Genomic DNA, 22,213 nt, shown 5'->3' with positions numbered 1-22,213 from the left:
GTGCTTAGAGGCATGAAGAATGCCTGTGGTTTCCAGTGGGAGATTACTAGGCAGAGAATGCTCTTCAGTTCCAGCTTCTGTGGGGATAATTTGTGAAGACATTAGACTGTATTTTGGTTTTGCTGCAATTTTCCTTCCTTCCCCACCTTCTGCTGATGGTTGCCAGTCCCCAGTGCTTAGTAGGCCTTATGCCTAAAGACTACCTCTGGTTTTGCCTTTAGTGAAAGCCGGGGATCACTGAAGAGGTTAAACTATGAATCTAGGTGGGAAAGGGTGAGTAGGGGAAAAAAATCCATTCTCTTTGGAAGGCAGAGAAGTCAATGAAATCAGGAAAGGTTCTGCAAGGGGTGACAACCTGCGACCACTGTTGAAAGCGTCCAGGTTGGTGACTGACTGTAAAGGATGCAAAATTTGCCTCCCCAAAATGTTTCTCTTTGGCTTGTGGATTATTTTAGGCTGGTTATTTTTAAGAAACAAAAGGCTGAGGAAGAAACTTTGACCTTCCCACTGACTGCCTAAAAGAATTTAGACAGAGGACCTGCTCCAGGAAGGGAGCAATCACCATAAACAACTACAGTACAAAACTCCTCTTTATGTCCCATTGTTTCTGGATGGCCCAACACACATTTGTTTACCAAACGTTTATCTCTTTGTCTTCCTGGGAATTATCTTCCTTTTGAAGTCCCAGACCCCTGGCCCTTTCTCCTTAGCTCTGGATAAGCCTCAATTTCCTGACTGCCTGTGGGTTTCATATTCTTATGGAGTCCCCCTATGTATGTAATTAAATTAATTTTTTTTTTCCTGTGATTCTGCCTCATGTCAACTTAATTCTTAGGCCAGCCAAGAGAACCTTGAAGGGTAAAGGAAAAATTTTCCTCCTAACAGTGACAGAACCTGATCAATGATGGCTAGTGATCTCAGGGAAACAGGGACCAAGGCACCGGGATTTCCAGCTATAACAAAAAAATCCCATTTCCTGTGCAGGAAGAAGCCAGAAGCCTGGCTACTTTCAAAGGGCACTGGGCATCGCAGACCTAACCACTGTGGCCGGGGACTACTGTGCCTCCCTATATATAACTCCTGAAATCTATGAGTGATTTACTTGGATCAGGGTGACTAGGGGAGTCTAAGAAATGACTTACGTAGACTTCGCCATCATTTTGGCTGGCTGGGTGCTAAAAATTACGGTTGATATAATTTTAATAATCTAATGTGCTATAGCAGAGTTTGTGGAGCAAGATTCACATCCAACGTACTTTTTAGGACTAGCATTTTGGGAAGTTTCAGCCAGTCAGCTACAAAAATCCCACCGCAAACAAAGCACATTTGTGATGTAGTTTTAATTTTTTCCACTTAGTATATGCTTATAAATGCAAAACTTTTGCTCTATTTTCTTTTATTTTTACAATAAATTATGGGTTTTTTATGGAAGCATACTGATTTCCTGAAAAGATACTTTGATTATGACATTTTAGCAGAAGGAAATAAGTATTAGGCATTTTAAGATTTAATTTGTCACATTAGAGCCAGGGAGGTCCAAAATCAGTGATGGTCTGGATGGTTCTCTACTGCCCTCCAGTGGGAGGTTGGAAGGAGGTGGAAACATTTTTGGAGCGCAAGAGACTGGTGTATATTTCTAATATTGGCATGTAGAAAATATAGACAAAAAGTAATAAAAAGAACCAAAGGCTATTTTTTCCCAGTGTGTTCAGAAATAAGCGAACTGTTAAATGATGAGTCACTTAGTATCATACGTTCTAAGACTGCATTTAAACCTGAGGAGTTACTGACAAAGCATAAAATAGCACAATTTTTGATATAAACATCTTACGCATTCTGAGTCTCTGTATTTACTTATATAAAATTGACTTACTTATGCATACTTACATAGTTATGATGTTATAATGTTACGATATTATAATGTAGTTATGATGTTATGATGTCTGTTATATATCAAACTCTTCTTAGTAGAGAATCATTGAAGAGTTACAGGAAAATTTATGCAGCTTCTCAATTTCCCCACATTTCTGACTGATGTCATGACAGGCTTACATTAAAAAGCTTATTTCGCACTTCCATGTGAGGCTGAAAATTTTATACTTTTTAAAATTCATCTTTCAAATATCCAAATTAATGCAGTAGGACAGCAGTAGTTGCAAACCAAGGCTTTATATGGTTTCATGTTTGTAAACCAATTTTCAAAAACATATTAATTCTTCAGGGCACCTGAGGGGCTTCAGTCAGTTGACCATCTGATTCTTGATTTCAGCTCAGGTCATGATCACACAGTTCACAGGTTCAAGCCCCACGTCTGGCTCTGTGCTGACAGTGCAGAGCCTGCTTGGGATTCTTTCTCTCCCTCTCTCTCTGCCCCTCCCTGGCTCATTTTCTCTGTCTCTCTCTGTCTCTCTCTCTCTCAAAAATAAATAAATAGGGGCACCTGGGTGGCTCGGTCGGTTGAGCATCTGACTTCAGCTCAGGTCATGATCTTACGGTTCATGGGTTCGAGCCCCGTGTTAGGTTCTGTGCTGACAGCTCAGAGCCTGGACCCTGCTTTGGATTCTGTGTCTCCCTCTCCCTCTGCCCTCCCCTGCTCGCACTCTGTCTCTCTATCTCTCTCAAAGATAAATAAGCATTAAAAATTAAAAATAAACATTAAAAAAACATAGTAATTCCTCTTAAATAATTAAAACAAAAAACAAGACAACATTCATGTCTCCCCCTAGTGATGGCCAGATGGCAAGTCGGAGGTATGGTACAAAGACATATCTGTTTACCTTCACTTTGTTCAATAAATGGATTGATCATGGAGCCAAAAAAACAGGGATTTAAGCATGAGGGCGCTCACGCTTTAAAAACGCCTTATCATCTCACAAATCTTTTTCCAGTCTGTTGAGAACAAGAGAGAAGGCAAGAATAAAAGATATGAAATTTCGAGTTGGTCTGAAAACTTTAAAAAGTGATAGAGCCTACATTACATAAAACTTCTGAGACAATCTACCCTTGGAAAATACAGCACTTTGGCAATGCTTCCTGAACAAGGTGATGATTAAAAATGATACCTAAAATGTACTGAATATTTCCTACATACCAGGTATATGTTACCATAGATTATTTCACTTGCCTTCATAAGAACCATATGAGATAGATACCCTTGTTATTCTATTTTACAGATACGGAAACTGAAGAGAGAAGTTAGTTAACTTGCTCAAGTAACTGGCAGGATCAACCACCAGAGAGATTTAGAAAGAACATATCTGGTTTATTTGGATGTAGAAACCTTCTAGAACTCTAATTTACTTTTTACATTTACTGCATTTTTACTTAATATGTGTGAGGATTTTTCTTGCAGGATGGCAAAGTTTTCATGTTGCCTAGGACCCTAGGCAGAGATCTCAAAATCTGAGAACAATATAATAGTTGTCAAGCCTTTCTTACATTTTGAATAAAGTTGCTAATCTGCCCATGCCAGAAATGCTAAGAGATTGTTGAAGGAATTCTTCCAGGATAAGCCTCCTGGCAGTTACACAAGACAAGACAAAGAATGAAATAGTGATTGCGGAGACTGATGATGAGAATATCTTTGCACAGCTGTGTAGGTACTGTGATGCATCCCCTCCTTATGGAGAAGGGAGGATGTATCAGCTATCCATTGCTGCATAACAAATTCTCCCACAAGGAAGGTACCTAAAACAAGAAACATTATCTCACACAGTTTCTATAAATCAGGAATTTGGGAGCATTTTTGTGAATGTGTTGGCTCAGAGTTTCTCATAAAGTTGAAGTCAAGATGTCATCTGATTGATCAAGCCGAGGTCACATGCATACACTCTCACTGTTAAGAAGGCTAGAAAAAGCGAGTAACCGTCTTTCTCACTTTCTGTAAGCAATGCTCATCACCACCAAGAAACACAGTGGGGATTCCCCAAACACAGAAAAAGAACTCAAATGGTAAACGGCAGAAAATAACACCACACAAATGTCTAACTCAAAGTCATCTCTTTGGCTGCCCAACACTGATACAACCTCTGCTTTCAATGCTTATACTTCAAAAAAGGTGCTACTTAAAATGTTGCAAATATCCTTCATACAATCAAAGGCGCACTTCACTCTATAACTCTCCAAGAAAGTCAGCCAATGTTTCATCAGTTGCCACATCCATCTGTCCATGTCTAAGTCCAGAACCTCTGGTTGATATCCATTCCTTTGTAATGTGTAGGCTAAATAAATAATGAAGTTTACCAACAACAGCACACCCTACAGATAACAGTGGAGAAGAGGGCAAAGAAATAAAATAAAAATTAAAACACATAAAAGTGTACGTGATACTCTTCAAGAAAGGAGATACAAGTATAGATGCCAGCTCTCGCTGCTTCCGCTGATCATGAGGACTTCACCACCTTAGTGACTCCCTTTCTCCACAAGCCATTCTGAGTTCCCTTTACTTTCAGCCAGTACCTTCATTGCTAAGGGATCTGTGTGTCTGATAGAATTATCTGCTCGACGATCAGGGTGACTCACTCCAGCTAATACCATAACCTTGTTCTTCTCCTTTTCCTTCTCTTGCCTCTCCAGTGTCACAAGGCGTGCAACATGGTTAGATGGCAGTCTTACCCCCAAATCAGTGGAACCATTGCTCAGCCTTTGTTGGAAGAATTCCTTTCTTTGGTAACAAACCCTTCAAACGAGCAAAACCTCCAAACCAGAATCTCAGAGAATGGAAGTTCAAAAAAATTTAAGTTGCATAACATCCCTTTGTTCCTAAATCCATTAATTTTGCCTATGGAAGCCTGATAGTTTTAAAACATATCCACAGGGCGCCTGGGTGGCTCAGAGGGTTAAGCGTCCAACTCTTGGTTTCAGCTCAGGTCACGGTCCCACAGTTCATGAGATGGAGCCCCATATGGGGTTCTGTGCTAACAGTGAAGAGCCTGCTTAGGATTCTCTCTCTCTCCCTCTCTCTCTGCCCTTCCCTCATTCTTACTGTTTCAAAATGAACTTTAAAAAAGCTATTGGGCTTCCACTGTTAGTTTAGAAAAGACATTACAGTTTCCACCCACATTTCTCTCTCTGGGGATGCTTGCCCTTGGAACCCAGATACTATGTTGTGAGGAACCAAACAGCACTGTGGAAAGGCCATGAGTAGATGTTCTGGCCACAGATTCAGCATCAGTCCCCAGACATGTGAAAGAGGGAGGCTTTAGATGATTTCAGCCCCCAACTTTTTGGCTGCCCCAGCTGGCATTAAGTGGAAAGTGAAACAGAGATAAGCTGTCCTCACGAGCCCTGCATAAATTATGGATTTGTAAGCAAAGTAAATGTTGTAGTTGTTTTAAACCACTACATTTTGGGACAGTTATACAGCAATAGACAGCAAGAACATGAAGGAAAAGTACCAAATATTGGACACTAAGTTCAAAGCATATGCTGCAAAAAGGGCTATCTCCAAGAAAGCACCATAACTAACATCTTCAGTAAGACATGTGCTTCCTGGGGACAGACAGTGCAATTAGACCAATGAATTCTATGGGCAATAGCCCAGTGTGCTATTTCTTTCATTACAGAGTGAGTTTCCTGGTCAGAAGCTATATGGCATCAGACACAATGATTGTATGTAAAGCATTCATTCAATCCCCAGATGGTGGTGTTTACACCAGCACAGCAAGCAGGGAAACAAATGGAAATGTAGGGTAAGTATATTGCAGAGAGGACATAACTCCTCTCTCTCTCAGTGACTGGGTAGGGCCAAAGGAAATGACTTGCCTCCAAGTGGTTGGTTGATCCTCCCGGAGCAGGGGCTGTCTCACCAACTCAGAACTGGTCATCGTTGCTGGCAACCTGAACGCCCGACAGTGCGTGGTGGTCCTAGGCAGAGCTCCAGTCCTGTTATCCTTTCTGTTTCATTCATGATTCCACGGAGCCAGTGCTGAGCCTGGAAAAGGAGGCTGAGCTTCCTCCACAGAGCAGAAGTTTCATTTTGCTAGGTCCATCGGCATATCCCATCCCAAATCTTCCTTGTCACCAGTTCTCCAGTCTTGCTCTTTCCAATGTCCTTGACCAACTGGCCAAATAATTAGCCTTGCGCCATCAATTATTATTACCCAAGGCCATCTCTCCTTTTAGGCGAAGTGAACTTCAAGACATATTGCTGGATATTCTTTTCTTCTTCTTCTTCTTCTTTTTTTTTTTTTTTTAACTTTTCTTCCTGTTTGTTCTATTTATTTTTGAGAGAGAGAAAGAGTGCACGCAGGGAGGGACAGAGAGACAGAGACAGACAGACAGAATCCGAGGCAGACTCCATCTACTGTATCAGCACAGAGCCCAATGCAGGGCTTGAATCTACAAACTGTGAGATCACGACCTGAGCTGGAATCAAGAGTCGGCTGCTTATCCAACTGAGCCACCCAGGTGCCCCAATACTGTTGGATATTCTGCACATTAAAAGGACATCGTGACTTCACTGTCCTTCAGGACCAAAGTAGGACCGCTGCAATCTAACAAACCATTTCTGGCAGGCACCACCATATTGTGCAGGGCAACAAGCCTGCACAATGCCTGGCACTTCATGGGTACACAACTGGCATTTTCTGGGTATGGCCTCTGCATGTCTTTCTCCTTGTTCTCTGTATGCTGAGCACTGGTCCTCAATTCTTGGAATGTTCCATGCTCCCTCCTGCCACAAGACCTTTGCTCACACTGTTTCCTCTCCTTGCCAAATTAACTCTATCCTCAGATCCTGACTCAAGGATTCTTTCCTGTCTTATAACCATTTTTCTGCATTGTACTTATTCCATATTCACTAATGTGTTTAATTAAATCCTGCCCTACCCTGGGGTTCTAAGTACTATGATTATGTGCACTCACCACTAGATGCCCAGCACCTAATATAGTGCCTGGAAGTTAACAGATGCTAAATAATATTTTGTTGGATGAACACATTAATAAATGAGTGAATGTGTCATAATAAAATGCAGTAATGGTAACTTATCTACAAGTTATCACTGCTAGGGGTGCCTGGGTGGTTCAGTTCATTGAGGGTCTGACTCTTGGTTTTGGCTAAGGTCATGATCTCGTGGTTCATGAGTTGGAGCCTCGTGCCAGGCTCTGCACTGAAAGTGTGGGGCCTGCCTGGGATTCTCTCTCTCCCTTTGTCTACTCTTCCCCTGTTCATGCTCTCTCTCTCAAAATAAATAAACTTAAAAAAAACCACACGTTACCACTGCAAGTTTGAAGAAGCTTTCTGATATCAGTTTCTACTCTTCTAATCCACATTTATTAACTTAAAAAGGCATTTGTCTAGACAAGAACTTTCTAAAGCATCATTCTATACTGGCACTATGCAACAGAAATACGTGAGATATGTATGTAACTTCAAATATACTAATAGCCACATTATACAAAGTAAAAAGAAATAACCTATGGGCGCCTGGGTGGCTCAGTCGATTAAGCATCTGACTTCGGCTCAGGTTATGATCTAGTGGTTCATGATCTCGCGGTTCGCGGGTTTGAGCCCCGCATAGGGCTCTGTGCTGACAACTCAGAGCCTGGAGCCTGCTTTGCGTTCTGTCTCCCCCTCTCTCTGCCCCTCCCCTGCTTGCGCTTTCTCTCTCTCTCTCTCTCTCTCTCAAAAATAAACAAACATTTAAAAAATTAAAAAAAAAAAGAGAAATAATCTATTTTATTTTACCAGTATTTCCAAGACATCATTTCAACGTGAGATCTATATTAAAATTATTAATGAAATATTTTATTCTTTTCTTTACCCTTTCTTTGAAATCTGGCAGGTAGTTTAGTTTCAGCCTATCTGTTTGAAGTTGCTAATTTCAAGTACTCAGTAGCCACATGTAGCTAGCAGATGCTGTATGGGACAGTGCCGTTCTAAAGAATTCACTTTCACAAGGAAGAGCCTGGCGCTCTTCAGCACCTATAATTAGTGTCAGGAAAGCGTCCTCAAGGCAAACTTTCATCCAGATCTAACCGTCCCAGTGTAAGAGATGCCTTAAAGCAGATACAAGAGTGAGCCTCAACTCCTTCAGGATTTGTTAACTTAGAAAAGTTGTCTCCAGGACCAATTTTAATGTTCGCCTTCTAATAACACCCTTTTATCTCTTATTTAAATAGAAATTTTGCTCCTCCTGAAGATACGGGCCACTTCTTTCGGAACCTTCTATTTCTCCCCACCCCTCGAAACCAATTTAATAATTCTACAATTTCAGGTACTTTGTGGCAAATCGGTAGGTTCCTTCGGCGGCCTAGGAAAGCTGGGGCAGAGAGGGGAGAGGTGTGTCCAAGCCTCCCATGTCCAGCATTAATTCTTTCAGCGTTTTCGTTTCGCCTGCTTGGACCTCTGGAGGAGGCATCCCGAACGGAGGGCAGCGCAAGCCATGGTTTAAGGCCACGGAGCTGGAGTCGGACTGCTCCTTCGGCTCAGAAAGCGGCGCTCTTTCCGCCACCACGATACCACACAACGGTTTTTAGGTGCTTCTACCTCACCAGAGAGCCGCCGGCCACACGGACACACAGCATCAGGTGAGCACGAGGCCAGGCCAACTTCGGCTCCACCACCTGCCCTTGGCTAAAGGGGAAGAGGCGGGACATCCGCCCGGTCCCAGACACTTCCGGAAGTGACGTAGGAGTGTCAACATGCAAGATGGCGGCCCATCACCGGCAGAACACGGCAGGGCGGAGGAAAGTGCAGGTATGGGAGCCCCGCTCCTCGACCTCCCGGACGCGGCCTGCGGCCCCGGGCCCACCTCCAACGAGCAGCTGCCTCGGGCCGCGGTCGGCCAGGGTAGCGTCTTGGGGCGAGCGGGACGGGGCGCAGCCAGCGGCGAGGGGTGGGGCCGCGGCGTTAACGGCTTGAGGAAGGGGCGGGGGGCGGCTGGCTGGGCCCGCCTGGCCCGGTCCCAGGACCCTCGGGTGCGCGGTTCGGAGCCCAGGGTTGCGGGTCTGCAGCTCTCTTGTGGGCTTGCGGGATCTGGATGGGCTCGTTCCCCGCCCACCTGCCTCCCCCTTCCCTTGCTTTTCTTCAAAGCGCTCTGCCCTAGCCGCGTCTGAGCAGAGGCCTCCGGGCAATTCCCCGGCGGGCGGCCACGGAGTGGGCTTGTGCGGGGGCGTGGCGGGGCAGCGGGGCGCCCACGGTCCTGCGGGGTTTCTGCGGAGGATTCTGCTCGGGAGCCCCCTGCCTTCCCGACCCTCCCCCTCCCCCCGGAAGCTTTGTCCCTTGTGAGGTGGAAACGACGTGGGAGTGTGCCAGTTGTTAGTGGGGAAACGATCATTTTTATGAATTTTTTTCATCTTGTGCATCCTCGAATCTTTCTTTCCTGTTTCTGTAATTTATTCTCGAAGCGTAGAGTTATCCAACCCTTCGGTGTGTGCTTTATGCCTTCGTGAATCCACTTTTATTTTGGGTACGTTTAAGAGTTATTGCTACCTATTATTTTAAACGGTGCGAGGAGTAAAAGCCCTATTACAGGTGTTTGCCTGCAGGTGGATTGTATGTAGGAGTGAAGGTTTGTGTACTTACTCATTAAACATTTCCTGAGCACTTAGTTTAGTCCCAAAGATGTGCAAAGAATTGAGACAGTAGAGGAATAAGTAATATGGGACACTGCATATGTAGATCTACAGGTTGAAATCGAGTATGTAATAGGTAAAAACAAACAAACAAACAAACAAACAAAAACCCTTATCTTCAGTAAGGTAACCCTTACTGGCTGTAGGCCATAGTCTTCTGGGCAGTTTACTTGTTTTATTGATCTCATTGATCAATGCAGGGTCCTGAGTTAGAATCTACAACTGCTCACCCTGTTAGGTGATTTTTAAGTGCACCAGTAATGGGATTATATAACCCCAGCATCCAAGCCAGGTGGGTGAGAATGACTGCTCCTGACTAAAATGCAACTCAAAATTGTCTTAATTGTATTCTAGACACTGGAGTGGTACACCATAAGGTAGTAAATAAAGGAGAGTTAATCAGCCACCTCAGTTTCTTGTATTTAAATTTAAAAAGCAATATAAGGGTGCCTGGGTGGCTCAGTCAGTTAAGTGTCTGACTTCAGCTCAGGCCATGATCTCACAGTTCATGGATTTGAGCCCTCCATCAGGCTCTCTGCTGTTAGCACAGAGCCTGTTTTGGATTTTCTGCCCCACCCCCACCCCCGCTTGCTCACTCACTCACTCTCTCTCTCTCTCTCTGTCTCTCTCTGTCTTTCTCTCAAAAATAAGCATTTAAAAAATTAAAAAGCAATATAAAAGTGCAAGATGAGGAAATGTAAATTCACCACAGTGTGTATGGAAAAACTGAATGTTTTAATAAGCTGAATGTGAGCCATCACATGTTTAACGAGGGAGATAATTCCATTCTTTGCTGATCAGAGTACAAAACTACAATTTGGGGGCCAGCACTTAGTACGTTGTTCTTGATAGGTCTAGCCATCAGATTGGTGAAGTAACCTAAAACTATTTCCTACGAAGAGCATTCAGAAGAGCTAAGATTAGTCTGATGAAGAGAATCTTCCGTGAATCTTATTAGCTGCTTTCAGAATTTGTCCCCAAGAGACAGAACCAATGTGAGAAGCTACAGAGATTGATTTTATCTCAACGTGAGGGAGGACTTTTATTTATGGAAGTGTTTTTTTTTTTTTTTAACTAGTGCATGTTTGTTGCCAAAGAACCCCACAAAACAATATAAAGGTAAAGGTGATAATTGTCCTCTACTCTTCAAAGAATGCTACTTTGGACCATGTGATATATAATCCTAGACCAGTTTTTGTTTGTTTGTTTGTTTTACTCTGTGTGCTGTTGGCACGTTGGGCTGCATGATTCTTTATTGGGGGGGTGGGTTTATCCTATGCATTGTAGGTTGTTTTGCATTATCCTGGCTTCTGTCTACTAGATGTTAACATCTTCCCGGTTTCAACGACCAAAAATGACTAGATACTTTCAAATGTCCCCTGGAGGGCAAAATTGCCCCTGGTTGAAGACCAATGTTCTGGGGCGCCTGGGTGGCTCAGTCGGTTGAGCGTCCGACTTCAGCCCAGGTCATGATTTCACGGTCCGTGAGTTCGAGCCCCGCGTCGGGCTCTGTGCTGACAGCTCAGAGCCCGGAGCCTGTTTCAGATTCTGTGTCTCTGACCCTCCCCCATTCATGCTCTGTCTCTCTCTGTCTCAAAAATAAATAAACATTAAAAAAATTAAAAAAAAAGAAAACCAATGTTCTATACCTCCTTGTGCGAGTGTACCCAACTTATGTGATTTTTTTTTATTCTAAATGTTATAATATTTGTTTAGTGTCTTGCTGTTTGTCAAATTTTAAATACACATTCCCATTGACCCAGCAATTCCTCGTCTGTTTTACAAAAGTACAGGAGCGCCTGGGTGGTTCAGTCGGTTAAGTGTCTGACTTGGGCTCAGGTCATGATCTCGTGGGTTGTGAGTTTGAGCACCACATCGGGCTCTGTGCTGACAACTGTGAGCCTGGAGCCTGCTTTGGATTCTGTGTCTCACTCTTTCTGTGCCCCTCCCTTGCTCACATTGTCTGTCTGTCTGCCTCTCTCTCTCAAAAATAAACATTAAAAATATTTTAAAAAAACAGAAGCGCATATGCATATATCTTTCTCTGGTTGTGCTAGCGGGTTTATTTTTGGAATGCTGTCATTGTGAAAAAAATCTAAATGTCTATTGGTAGTCACTTGGCAGGTAACTTAGGTACAGTATGTAGTAGATTAATCTATAGTTGTTAAAAAGATACGTTCAGTCTGTATTACTAAAAAGGAAAAGTGTCCAGAAGTAAAAAAAAATAAGTCAACATTACATAGTCCCATTTCCACAAGGAAATAATGTATTTCAAAAGTCTGAAAAGCTATTAACAGTGATTATCTCTATGTTTTAGATTATGTGATTATGGGTAAGGCAGGAAATGGGATATCTTTTATTTTAAAATATGTATTAACTTTTATATTTTTGAGCTTTTTAAAACATTCTTTGTTCTCATAAAATCTTTCCATTTTGGAAAACATATATATGGCTACATAAATATATTGTGCCTCTTGGCTGTCTGTGTCTTGTACCAAGAGGCAGTAGCCCTGAGCTTCGTGATTAAATTGTAGGCCAAAAAGAACCTTGAGACTTATAATATTGATAAATAGACAGTGGAGAGGGGTCCAAACATACTGCTTATTAATTATAGACATAATGAAGAATGAACACGTCTTACCATTTTCAACTTTTAAAAAGCCTGAGAGGGAGTATGAGGGGTAGGGGTGGATTTGTGATTGGCAAAAACATTATCAGACTATCAAATTGGTGAATTCAGATATATGATGCAGATTTTTTTCCTGGTAAAGTATCAAAGCAAGTCATTTCACTCCCTGGTGGTCCCTTGGTGTTACGATTTTCCAAAACCTGAGTCTTTTGGTTGGCGCGCATATGCGTGCGCACTCTCTCTCTCTACCTCCCCCCCCCCATCTCTCCATCTTCCATCTCCATCTTCCTTCAACAATGACCTTTTTCCTCACTTGCTTCAGAATTCTTGGGGTGAGGTTGTCACTACTATTACTGGTTTAGGAGAAACAACTATGCTGACTATGCCATAGTACTGAGTGATGGTTCAAACATATAAATACTCGGCCTTCCATTAACAGGAGGACTCTTCTCCTTGGAAATGACCCCAAATCCAAGTTAATCCGGCTCCCATAATAAAAGATATGTATTGGCTCATGTAAATGAAAACTCAAGAGGTAGTCCTAGTTTCATGCAAATCTTGAACCAGCAGGCTCACTGTGACTCTCTAACCTAAGAAACTTGACCATCGGGCTGTGCTGCGTAGGAGTTCTCTTCGATTCCCAAACTCCCAGCTTTGGCCTTTCCACTTGGCGGCTGTCCCATCCCAAGCCTCATGTCCTTTCACACAGTATCCAAGATTACAGTATCTTAAGTAGCTCCTGTACATTTTCTTCTAGGATTTGCTTGCCTTAAGGAAAGTATTAGGAGCAGAAATGGGGAATGGAGAGGCAACCAACCAAGTTCTCTTCTATCAGTACTTACCTTCTTTCTCTGCTAAATATTGAGTTATTCCAGACCTATTCAAAGGTAGTGTGGGTCCTTACTTCTGAGTCTGAGTCCCAGTTTGGGGTTGGTTGTTTAATCTTTGAGACTTTTTAAAAGAAGTACAGTGAATCCAAATCCTGGCTTCTCAAGGAAAGACCCTTACAAATTAGCCAGATGTCCAAGATGAGTTACTTTTTATACAGGATGGATAGTGAAAAAAAAAAAAAAAATTGTACCACTGTGGCATCCATTGGAACAGAGGTCAATAAACTTTTTCTCTAAGGGATCAGATGGTAAGTATTTTAGGCTTTGCAGGCCACATTACTGTGTCATAGCCGCTCAACTCAGCCATTGTATATGTGGCTGTGAAAGCAGCCACAGGATTGAACAGGGAAAACAGATGTGAGAATTACTGAAACTTGGCCAGTTTTTCTTGGCCAAATTTGACCTGATGTAACCTGGATAGCTGGAAGTATCCTTCCACAAAAGAGCTGTGTGATTCCACTTACGGATTGTTTTAGAACAGACAAAACTAATCTATGGTGAAAAAAAGTGAGCTCTAGACTGCCTAGAAATGGCACGTAGAGGTTGGGAAACAGAGGAGGGAGCTTCCTAGGGTGGTAATGATGTTCTGTATGTCTTCGTAGGGGGTTGTATTATACAGATACATGCGTTTGTCAGAAGTATCTGTGTACCCTTAAGATTTCTACATTTCGTTGTATGTAAATTTTACCTTAAAAAAGGAAACATTAAAAAAAAGCCATAAATAAATAATGGAGTCTAGACAGTGATATACACGTTGAAGTACTTAGGGGGAAGTGATGTTGATGATGTGCAACTTATTTTGAAACGCATTGAAAATAGCAGATCAGATGGTTGGATGGGTATGAGATAAAGCAAACATAAACAGTGTTCATTGTAGAACAGATGTGGGTATACAGACATTGGCTGTGTAATTCTTTCGATTTTTATATGTGTTTGAAATTTCCGTAAGATAATGTGGGGGGAAATAAGTTTCAGATGTAAAAAATGGTTAGTGGTGAGCAGTGGAGGGGGAAGTGAAATTTTAGTGGTGGTGGCCAGAGAAGGCCTTGCTGAGAGGCTGACTTTTGAGTAAGGAGCTGAAGGAAATGAGATTGCCATCTGGGAGAGCATTCCAGGGAGAACGTCAAATGCAGAAGTCCCGAGTGGGAATGTGCCTGGCCTGCTTGTGGAGGGCTCGAGATGCCTTTGTGGCTGGCGTGGAATGAGTGAGGGAAGAGGAGCAGGTGATGAGATCAGAGAGGTCGTTGCAGGCCAGATCTTTTAGGAGCGCTGCGGGTCATAGGGAGGGCTTTGGCTTTTACACTGAGCGAGCTGGGAAGCCCTGGCGAATTTGGAGTAGAGGAATATACATGATATATCTGTGTTTTAACAGGACCAGCCTGGCGGCTATATTTAGAGCAGGGGCAGAGCAGGGGGACCAAGAGCTGTTCAAGAAACCTGGGTGGGGGTGGGTAGGGACTGGGTGGCTCAGTCGGTGAAACTTAAACGTCCAGCTCTTGATTTGGGCTCCAGTTGTGGTCTCACGGGTTCGCTGGGTCGAGCCCCGCATCGGGGAGGGGGCAGCACCGGCACACAGCGCAGAGCCTGCTTGGGATTCTCTCTCCCTCAGAATGAATAAATGAACAGGAAAACAAAAAGAAATCCAGATGCTGTGTGATAGTGGCTCCACACGGGGTGGTGAGAAGTAGTTAAATTTTGCAAGACTAGACTTGCTGACAGGATGTGAGATGAGACAAATTGAATTAACCATGGCACCAGGGTTTTTGGCCCGAGCGACTGGAAGAACGGAGTTGCCGTTAACGCCTCTCAGTGAGGAAGACTGGGAAAAACTAGTTTGGAGAGGACTGTTAGGAGGTGGTTTGGGCAATGGCACGATTAAGATGCCTGTTAGACATCCAGCTGGAGGTGAGTCAATGCACACTGTGGGGGAGGGGCGGGGCGGGGTGCAGGGTAATAGTTCAGAGTGCCTCCATTGTAAGCCTGAAATGCCGGCAGGCACCCCTTCTTTTCTTAAAAAGATTGTGAATTTTGTACTTATTACATGATACATCTATATTTGTTTTCATATAAAAAATTGTTGCTGTGATAGGCAGAATCCCCCCTCCCCCAGCAAATGCCCATGCCCTAATCCCTGGAATTTGTGAATATGTTATGTTGCATGATAAAAAGGACTTTGCAGATGTAATTAAGGTTACAGACCTTAAAGGGGGGATTATCCTGGATTATCCCAGCGGGCCCAATTTAATTATGTGATCCCTTAAAAACAGAGAGTGTTCTCCCACTGGACGCAGAAGTCAGATTTGAGGCACGAGAGAGTCCCTCTTTTGCAGGAGAGGGCGCGTAGAAAGTTTGAGAAGGATTGCAAGCAGCCTCTAGGAGCGAGGATGGACCCCTGGCTGACCGCCAGCAAGGAAACGGCCTGCAGGCCTGCAACTTGAATTAGCTTAGAAGCCAACTGTCCTAGAGCCTCGGAGAAGGAACAGACCAATCAAATTTTGACCAATCAGTTTAGACTTTGTGAGAGACCCTAAGTGGAGGACCTACCCAAGCTCATCCTGGACTTCTGACCTTCAGAACTGTGAAATAATAAATGGGAGTTGTTTGAAACCACTAAATGTGTAGTAATGTATATCTCAGCGATAGAAAACGAATCTGATTATCTTGAAGTAAAATAATCAAGGATAGTGTTTCCTCTGCCCTCTGGCACATTACCAAATACTCTAGGGGTATTACCACATGAAGTTTAGTGGATCGTCCCCACTCTGATTTCTTTGTTTTGGGTCCCACATGATTGCTAGACAAGTTAATCAAACAGTGCTTACTTATTGAGCCAGCTACAAATACTTACAGTGTAGTCTGGCTGGGTACTTACTGCTAGGGCACTGCCCTAGTCTTCTTCCTGTCAGTCCCTTTACATGTCTCTTCCAAAATGCATAGTTCCTACCGAAGGTCTATCTTCCCATTCCTTGCAGAGTTCTTACAGTACCCTCTGCTCCTTGCCTTGCCCTTTTTTTTTTTTTTTTTTTTTTTTTTTAAGATATGAGTCTTCATCTTCTCTGCCTTTGCTTGTACTCTTGACTCTGTCTAAATGAGTTTTTCCAGGACTTTGTTCGCTCATTCATTGCTTCTGTCTCCAGTACCTTCTGCTTTTCTCTTTCTTTTACTTCCATTTCATCTGCCTGCACAGCTTGCCTGTATCCTGCAGGGGGAGGGCAGCCAATGTCACTTAACTTGCTGTGACTTATATTCTCTAGCTCCAGCCCCCGCTAGAGTGAAAGCTCCAAGCGGACTTTGTGCTTGCTCACAAGATCCTCAGCATTTAGAATCGAGCCTGGCCACCGGTGGATGCCTCATCCGTGTTTGTTAAAAGACCTGAATCCTGTTTTCCTGATCTCTACAGCCAGTATTTTTTTTCTTTAACAACAAGGTTTTACTGTAATAGGTCTTGGAGCATTGCAGTGTGTATAGTTCATGTTGATTCTTTAATGACCACCTAGGACGGATGTGCCATAATTTACCAAGTCATTTCCTTTTTGAAGATCCCACCTCTGTTTTGTCCATCATACTGAAATTTACTAAAAAAAATAATACCAGTTAAAAAATAGTAAAGGAGGTATTACAAAAGGAAACAAAAGGGCAAAGGTCGATAATATAGAATAAAAGATGAAGGATCAGTTTGAAAGTTCCAACATCTGGGGAGCCTGGGTGGCTCAGTAGGTTAAGCGTCCAACTTCAGTTCAGGACATGATCTCGCAGTTTGTGGGTTCGAGCCCCGCGTCGGGCTCTGTGCTGACAGCTCGGAGCCTGGAGCCTGCTTTAGATTCTGTGTCTCTGTCTCTGCCCTTCCTCCACTCCTGTGCTTGCTCTCTCTCTCTCTCTCAAAAACAGACATTTTTTAAAAATTAAAAAAAAGAAAGTTCCAATATCTGATTGATGGGAATTTAAGAAGGAGCAAAGAAAGTAAAGATCATTATTAATGACTTGATACAAGAAAGTTTCTCAGAGCTGAAGTGCCACAAGTTTCTAGATTGAAAGGGCTTTCTCAAAGCATAGGAAACTTAATGATAAAAGGAAAAAAAGGGAAATATGGAGTATGGTAAGAACCACGGGAAAAATAAGTAGGGTAAGTGATGAAGGAGATCAGGGGATGCCTCTCGGAAGAGGTGACCTTTCTGCTAAGACATGAAGGGCCAGGGTGAGCCAGACAACATAAAAGCAGATAAAAGCCAGGGGGAGGGTATTCCTGTGGGTGTTGTAGACTCAGGGGATCTTCTTGGCACAGTCAACAGTAAAAGAGTTTGTTGTATCGGAGGAACAGAAAGGAGTTTGGGGTGACTCTCATGAAAGATGCTGTGGGGAGTTAGTTAGAGGTGAGTGTGAAGGCACAGGATAGATCCAAAGCACGTGAGGAATTTGGACTTTCAATGCAGTGAAAAATCTTTGGAAGGCTTCAACAGAGAAGTGCCATGATTTTATTTTAAAATGTCTCTTATGAGTCACGACTATATATATTTCTTGCCCTTGGGCTCTGATAGATATCCTTGTATCTCTATGTTAAATTATCTCTCTCTCTCTCTCTCTCTCTTTCTTTTTTTCAATTTAAGCTCATTTGCAAATTTCTATTACAATTACTTGTACCCAAAAGACTAGGCCAAAAACAACAGTCTTGTTGTCTTTGTGCATACAACCCTGGCCTGTTTTGTGACTTTATTTATGCGTTTGCTGGCCATTTTCTTTTCTTTTTTAAAAATTTCCCCTCTGTGATCTTTGTTCCTCTTTCTGTTAAGGAGTTTGACTTTTTCTTACTGTTTTGTAAGGATGCTTAGTATGTTCTCAAGAGTGAACTTTTGTCTTTCATATCTGTTTCATTATTCTCCCAGTGAGATGTTTGCCTTTTAACCTTACTCCTATTATTTTTTGACATTCAGGGTGTTTTTTTCCCTAAATAACAGCTGTATTGAGATAAAATTTACAAGTTCACCCTGCTAAAGTATACAATTTAGAGCTTTTTTGGAAAATCCCAACATTGTGCATTGATCACCTAGTTCAGAACATTTTATCACCCCGGAAAGAAACATCATACCTGTTAGTAGTCACCCCCATTTTCCTCTCCTCTAAGCCCCTGGCAACCCTAATCTGCTTTCTTTCTCTGTAGATTGATTTACCTGTCTGGATGGTTCATATAAATAGAATAAAATAGGTGGCCTTTTGTAACTGGTCTCTTTAACTTAGCCTAATAATGTTTTTAAGATTCTGGCTGTGTCCATAAGCTATGTCAATACTTCCCTGCTTTTTATGGCTGAATAATACTCCGTTGCACAGATATACCACATTTTGTCTCTCCATCCGTCAGTTGGTGGACATTTGAGTCGTTTCCACTTTTTGGCTGTTGTGAATAATGCTGTTGTGAACAGTTGTGTACACACGCAAGGTATAGACTTGTGTTTGGTCATAGCCGCGTTGGCCTTTTTCTTTGAAAAGATTACCCTGTTGCTTTTCATGTTAGCAGAACCTTCTCTGTCTAGAGATTATAAATATTTGCCTGTCTTTTTAAAAAGTATTTTTATGATTAAATTGTTAAATTTCAATCTTTAGTTCATATAAAAATTCATTTTGGTTTCAGATTTGGAGAAAGGATATAATTATTCCCGGTGGAATCACTAGATGCTCCTAGATAATTTATTAAATGACTTCTCATGCCCTCATTCATTTGACATACTATGTTTATAGCAAAAATTAAAAATTTATAACAGGAAAATATGTTTCCAAATGTTGTTTCATTCTAGTGATCCTTTTTTCCATATTCCCGTGGTGGTACTCCATTGTAATTCTAGTAGCTTTACAATAATACCTCTTAAGATCTCTAAAGAATATCTTTTCATTTTTAAAAATGACTGGGTATTCCCTCAGAGACAGTATACTGTATGTACTTTGTCTTCTAGGAAGAAATCTGACAGGATTCTGACCAAAGTTGGGCTAAATTCACAAATTTAGGCAAGAATTACTAATTTTGAATCTTCCTGTACGGCATGTCTCCTCTATTCAAGTCGTTCTTTTACATACCTTGTCCTGCCGATTATGCGTCTTCCTTGCAAAATATATTTCTGGGTATTCATTCTTGTTCCTATTGTAAGTACCTCCCCCCCAATTTTGTCTTCACTGGTTATTTCATTAGATTAGAAACATTTCGCTTTTGGCTGCCTTTTTCTTAGTTGTAATTGCTTTTGGTTGATTCTCCTGGGTTTTCACAGTGATCAGACAGGTTGCCGACGGCGGCGAAGTAAGGCAAGGTACTCTGAAGGAAGGGGTTAGTGTATTACAGGAACACAAAACCTCACTTTGTTTGGCAGGTCAGACGAGGCCTTTCGAGGAAGCGTCATCTAAACACGTGTAAAGACTGCGGCAGAGTAGGAAGGAGAGCTTCCACACAGAGGGGCCGGGGCACCGATGGTCTGGAGGCACGGTGTGTAAGAACCACGAGCAGAGTGTGCAAAGATGGGTGGCAGGAGAGATGAAGAAGGCACTGGAGACCAGTAGAGGAGTTCGGGTCAAATCACGGGTCTAGGAGGGTGAGCAACTGAAGAGGTTTTTGAGCAGCGGTGAGACACGTTCCAATTTGCAACCGCTTTGTAGAAAGTGGATTCGAGAGACAAGACTGCGGAAGAGTCTGGTTAGGAAGTTGCGGGAAGTTAGCTTCATTCGTGCTTATCCTGGACTCGGCTGTTACTGGTGTCATTCTTCTCCACTCCTCAGCGTCTCAGCGGGTTGAAAAATAAGTTTTATATTGGGAAACAAGGGATTTTGAATTTCAGATTGGCCACGAGTAGCCTACATATTATCGCATGTCTTGCAACTTTATAAAAAGCAAATTTGGACGTATTTCTCAGGTTTCCTATGTTATTCGAGATGAAGTAGAGAAGTACAATCGAAATGGAGTCAATGCCCTGCAGCTGGATCCAGCACTGAACAGACTTTTCACGGCCGGTCGAGACTCCATCATAAGAATATGGAGTGTCAATCAGCACAAGGTAAGGCAGGGATTGAGTTTCACATTTCACGTTTACCCAGTAAATTGTAGTCTGTCCAAGTGGCACCTTTCACAGTTTCAGACTTAATCTCTGAGCAGTGAGGTATTTGGTACACTGCAACCAGAATTCTGTAAGCCTCTGAGAAAACACCCGTAGGAGAGTATTCAAAAGTGTTTTAGCTAAGGTGGGGACTCCATAAACTAGGTGTGTGATAAGAGCTCTCTCCTACAAAAGAACAGAGAGATTTGTCTGGTAGGAGGATTACTCTCAACAGTTTATTTTTCTGTTTTAAGTATGTTTCCCAAAAGCTTCTTGGCAACCCTTGTCAGTGCTTTAAAAAAAAAAAAAAAAAAAAAAAAGGTCGAATATGCTTTTACATTTATAATTAATCTTGAACAAACATTTGGTTTCTTTATTGAAAAGTGAGTAGGGTACCCCCCAAAAAATCAATAGGCCTCATTAGTTAATAGAAAGTTGATAGAAAAATATAAAGACAACATGTTCCACTTCTTCGGGAGATTGAAGGTCTGTTTTCTTAAACAGGGAACAGGACTTAAATCTATGTAAAGACAAATCCCCAGTCAGATGGAAAGGAACTGTTCCTGTATTTTGTTTGAATGCATGTATTGTCTATGACATCGAAAGGAAGATTCAGGGAAGGAGAAGGAGCATTTAGAGCCCCCAGCCATGTACCAGACAGTCTTAGCACTTTCCTATCCAGTGTGGTTTTAACTCTCACATCAACCTTCAGGGCAGCTGTTATGATTCATTTTCATCGCTGGGAAGATAGGCTCAGAGAAGCCCATGCTTAAATAGCTAGTAGGTGACAGAGAATTAGAGCACAGTTTAACTTCAGAACCCTGGTGCTTGACCTTGTGGTTTTAAAAGTCCGTGTCTCTCTAGCAAGCTTTGCAAGTCTGATGTGCAGTCTGAAAAAGAGCCACTACTTTGCACGGTTGCTGGATAATGTTTCTTTAAGTGGACTTTGGTCCTGTGGGTTTTGAATTTTGTAACCAACGGAAACAGTGGTGGCCCGGTGTCAGAAACATAGAAACTAAGAAAATAGGACTTTGAAATGCTTTTTGGAACTCACATTTGAATTGGAATGTCACCATTCTGGGAACTTACAGTATTTCAGGCAAATTACGGAAAACATTCACAAGAGTTTAAGCCTGGAAGAATAAATATTGTTAAAATGTCAGTACTACCCAAAGCTATCTACACGTTCAATGCAATCCCAATCAAAATTGCACCAGCATTCTTCTCGAAGCTAGAACAAGCAATCCTAAAATTTGTATGGAACCACAAAAGACCCCGAATAGCCAAAGTAATTTTGAAGAAGAAGACCAAAGCAGCAGGCATCACAATCCCAGACTTTAGCCTCTACTACAAAGCTGTAATCATCAAGACAGCATGGTATTGGCACAAAAACAGACACATAGACCAATGGAATAGAATAGAAACCCCAGAACTAGACCCACAAAAGTATGGCCAACTAATCTTTGACAAAGCAAGAAAGAATATCCAGTGGAAAAAAGACAGTCTGTTTAACAAATGGTGCTGGGAGAACTGGACAGCAACATGCAGAAGGATGAAACTAGACCACTTTCTTACATCACAAAATAAACTCAAAATGGATAAAGGACCACTTTCTTACATCACAAAAATAAACTCAAAATGGATAAAGGACCTGAATGTGAGTCCAAACTCCACACCCGAAAAACAAATAATCCAGTGAAGAAATGGGCAGAAAACATGAATAGACACTTCTCTAAAGAAGACATCCAGATGGCCAACAGGCACATGAAAAGATGCTCAACGTCGCTCCTCATCAGGGAAATATAAATCAGAACCACACTCAGATACCGCCCCACGCCAGAGTGGTTCAAATGAACAAATCAGGAGACTATAGATGCTGGTGAGGATGTGGAGAAACCAGAACCCTCTTGCATCATTAGTGGGAATGCAAACTGGTGCAGCTGCTCTGGAAAACAGTGTGGAGGTTCCTCAAAAAATTAAAAATAGATCTACCCTATGACCCAGCAATAGCACTGCTAGGAATTTACCCAAGGGATACAGGAGTGCTGAGG

At 42.3% G+C, this 22,213-nt stretch overlaps 1 protein-coding gene across 3 annotated transcripts in view; it reads left to right on the top strand.

Moving 5' to 3' along the window:
* Window positions 1–8,626: 8,626 nt before the first annotated feature.
* Window positions 8,627–22,213, top strand: part of WDR48 (WD repeat domain 48) — a 41,698-nt gene continuing 28,111 nt past the window's right edge. For all 3 annotated transcript variants that reach the window (XM_049628981.1, XM_049628980.1, XM_049628982.1), the window contains exons 1-2: window positions 8,627–8,698; window positions 19,983–20,123. In XM_049628981.1, coding sequence (XP_049484938.1) covers window positions 8,651–8,698; window positions 19,983–20,123 — 189 coding nt within the window. In that variant the 5' untranslated portion in view covers window positions 8,627–8,650. The remainder of the gene's footprint in view (window positions 8,699–19,982; window positions 20,124–22,213) is intronic.

Source organism: Panthera uncia, chromosome C2, assembly GCF_023721935.1.
Source record: "Panthera uncia isolate 11264 chromosome C2, Puncia_PCG_1.0, whole genome shotgun sequence".
Classification (NCBI taxonomy): Eukaryota; Metazoa; Chordata; class Mammalia; order Carnivora; family Felidae; genus Panthera; species Panthera uncia.
This window is presented reverse-complemented; position numbering and strand designations above follow the sequence as displayed.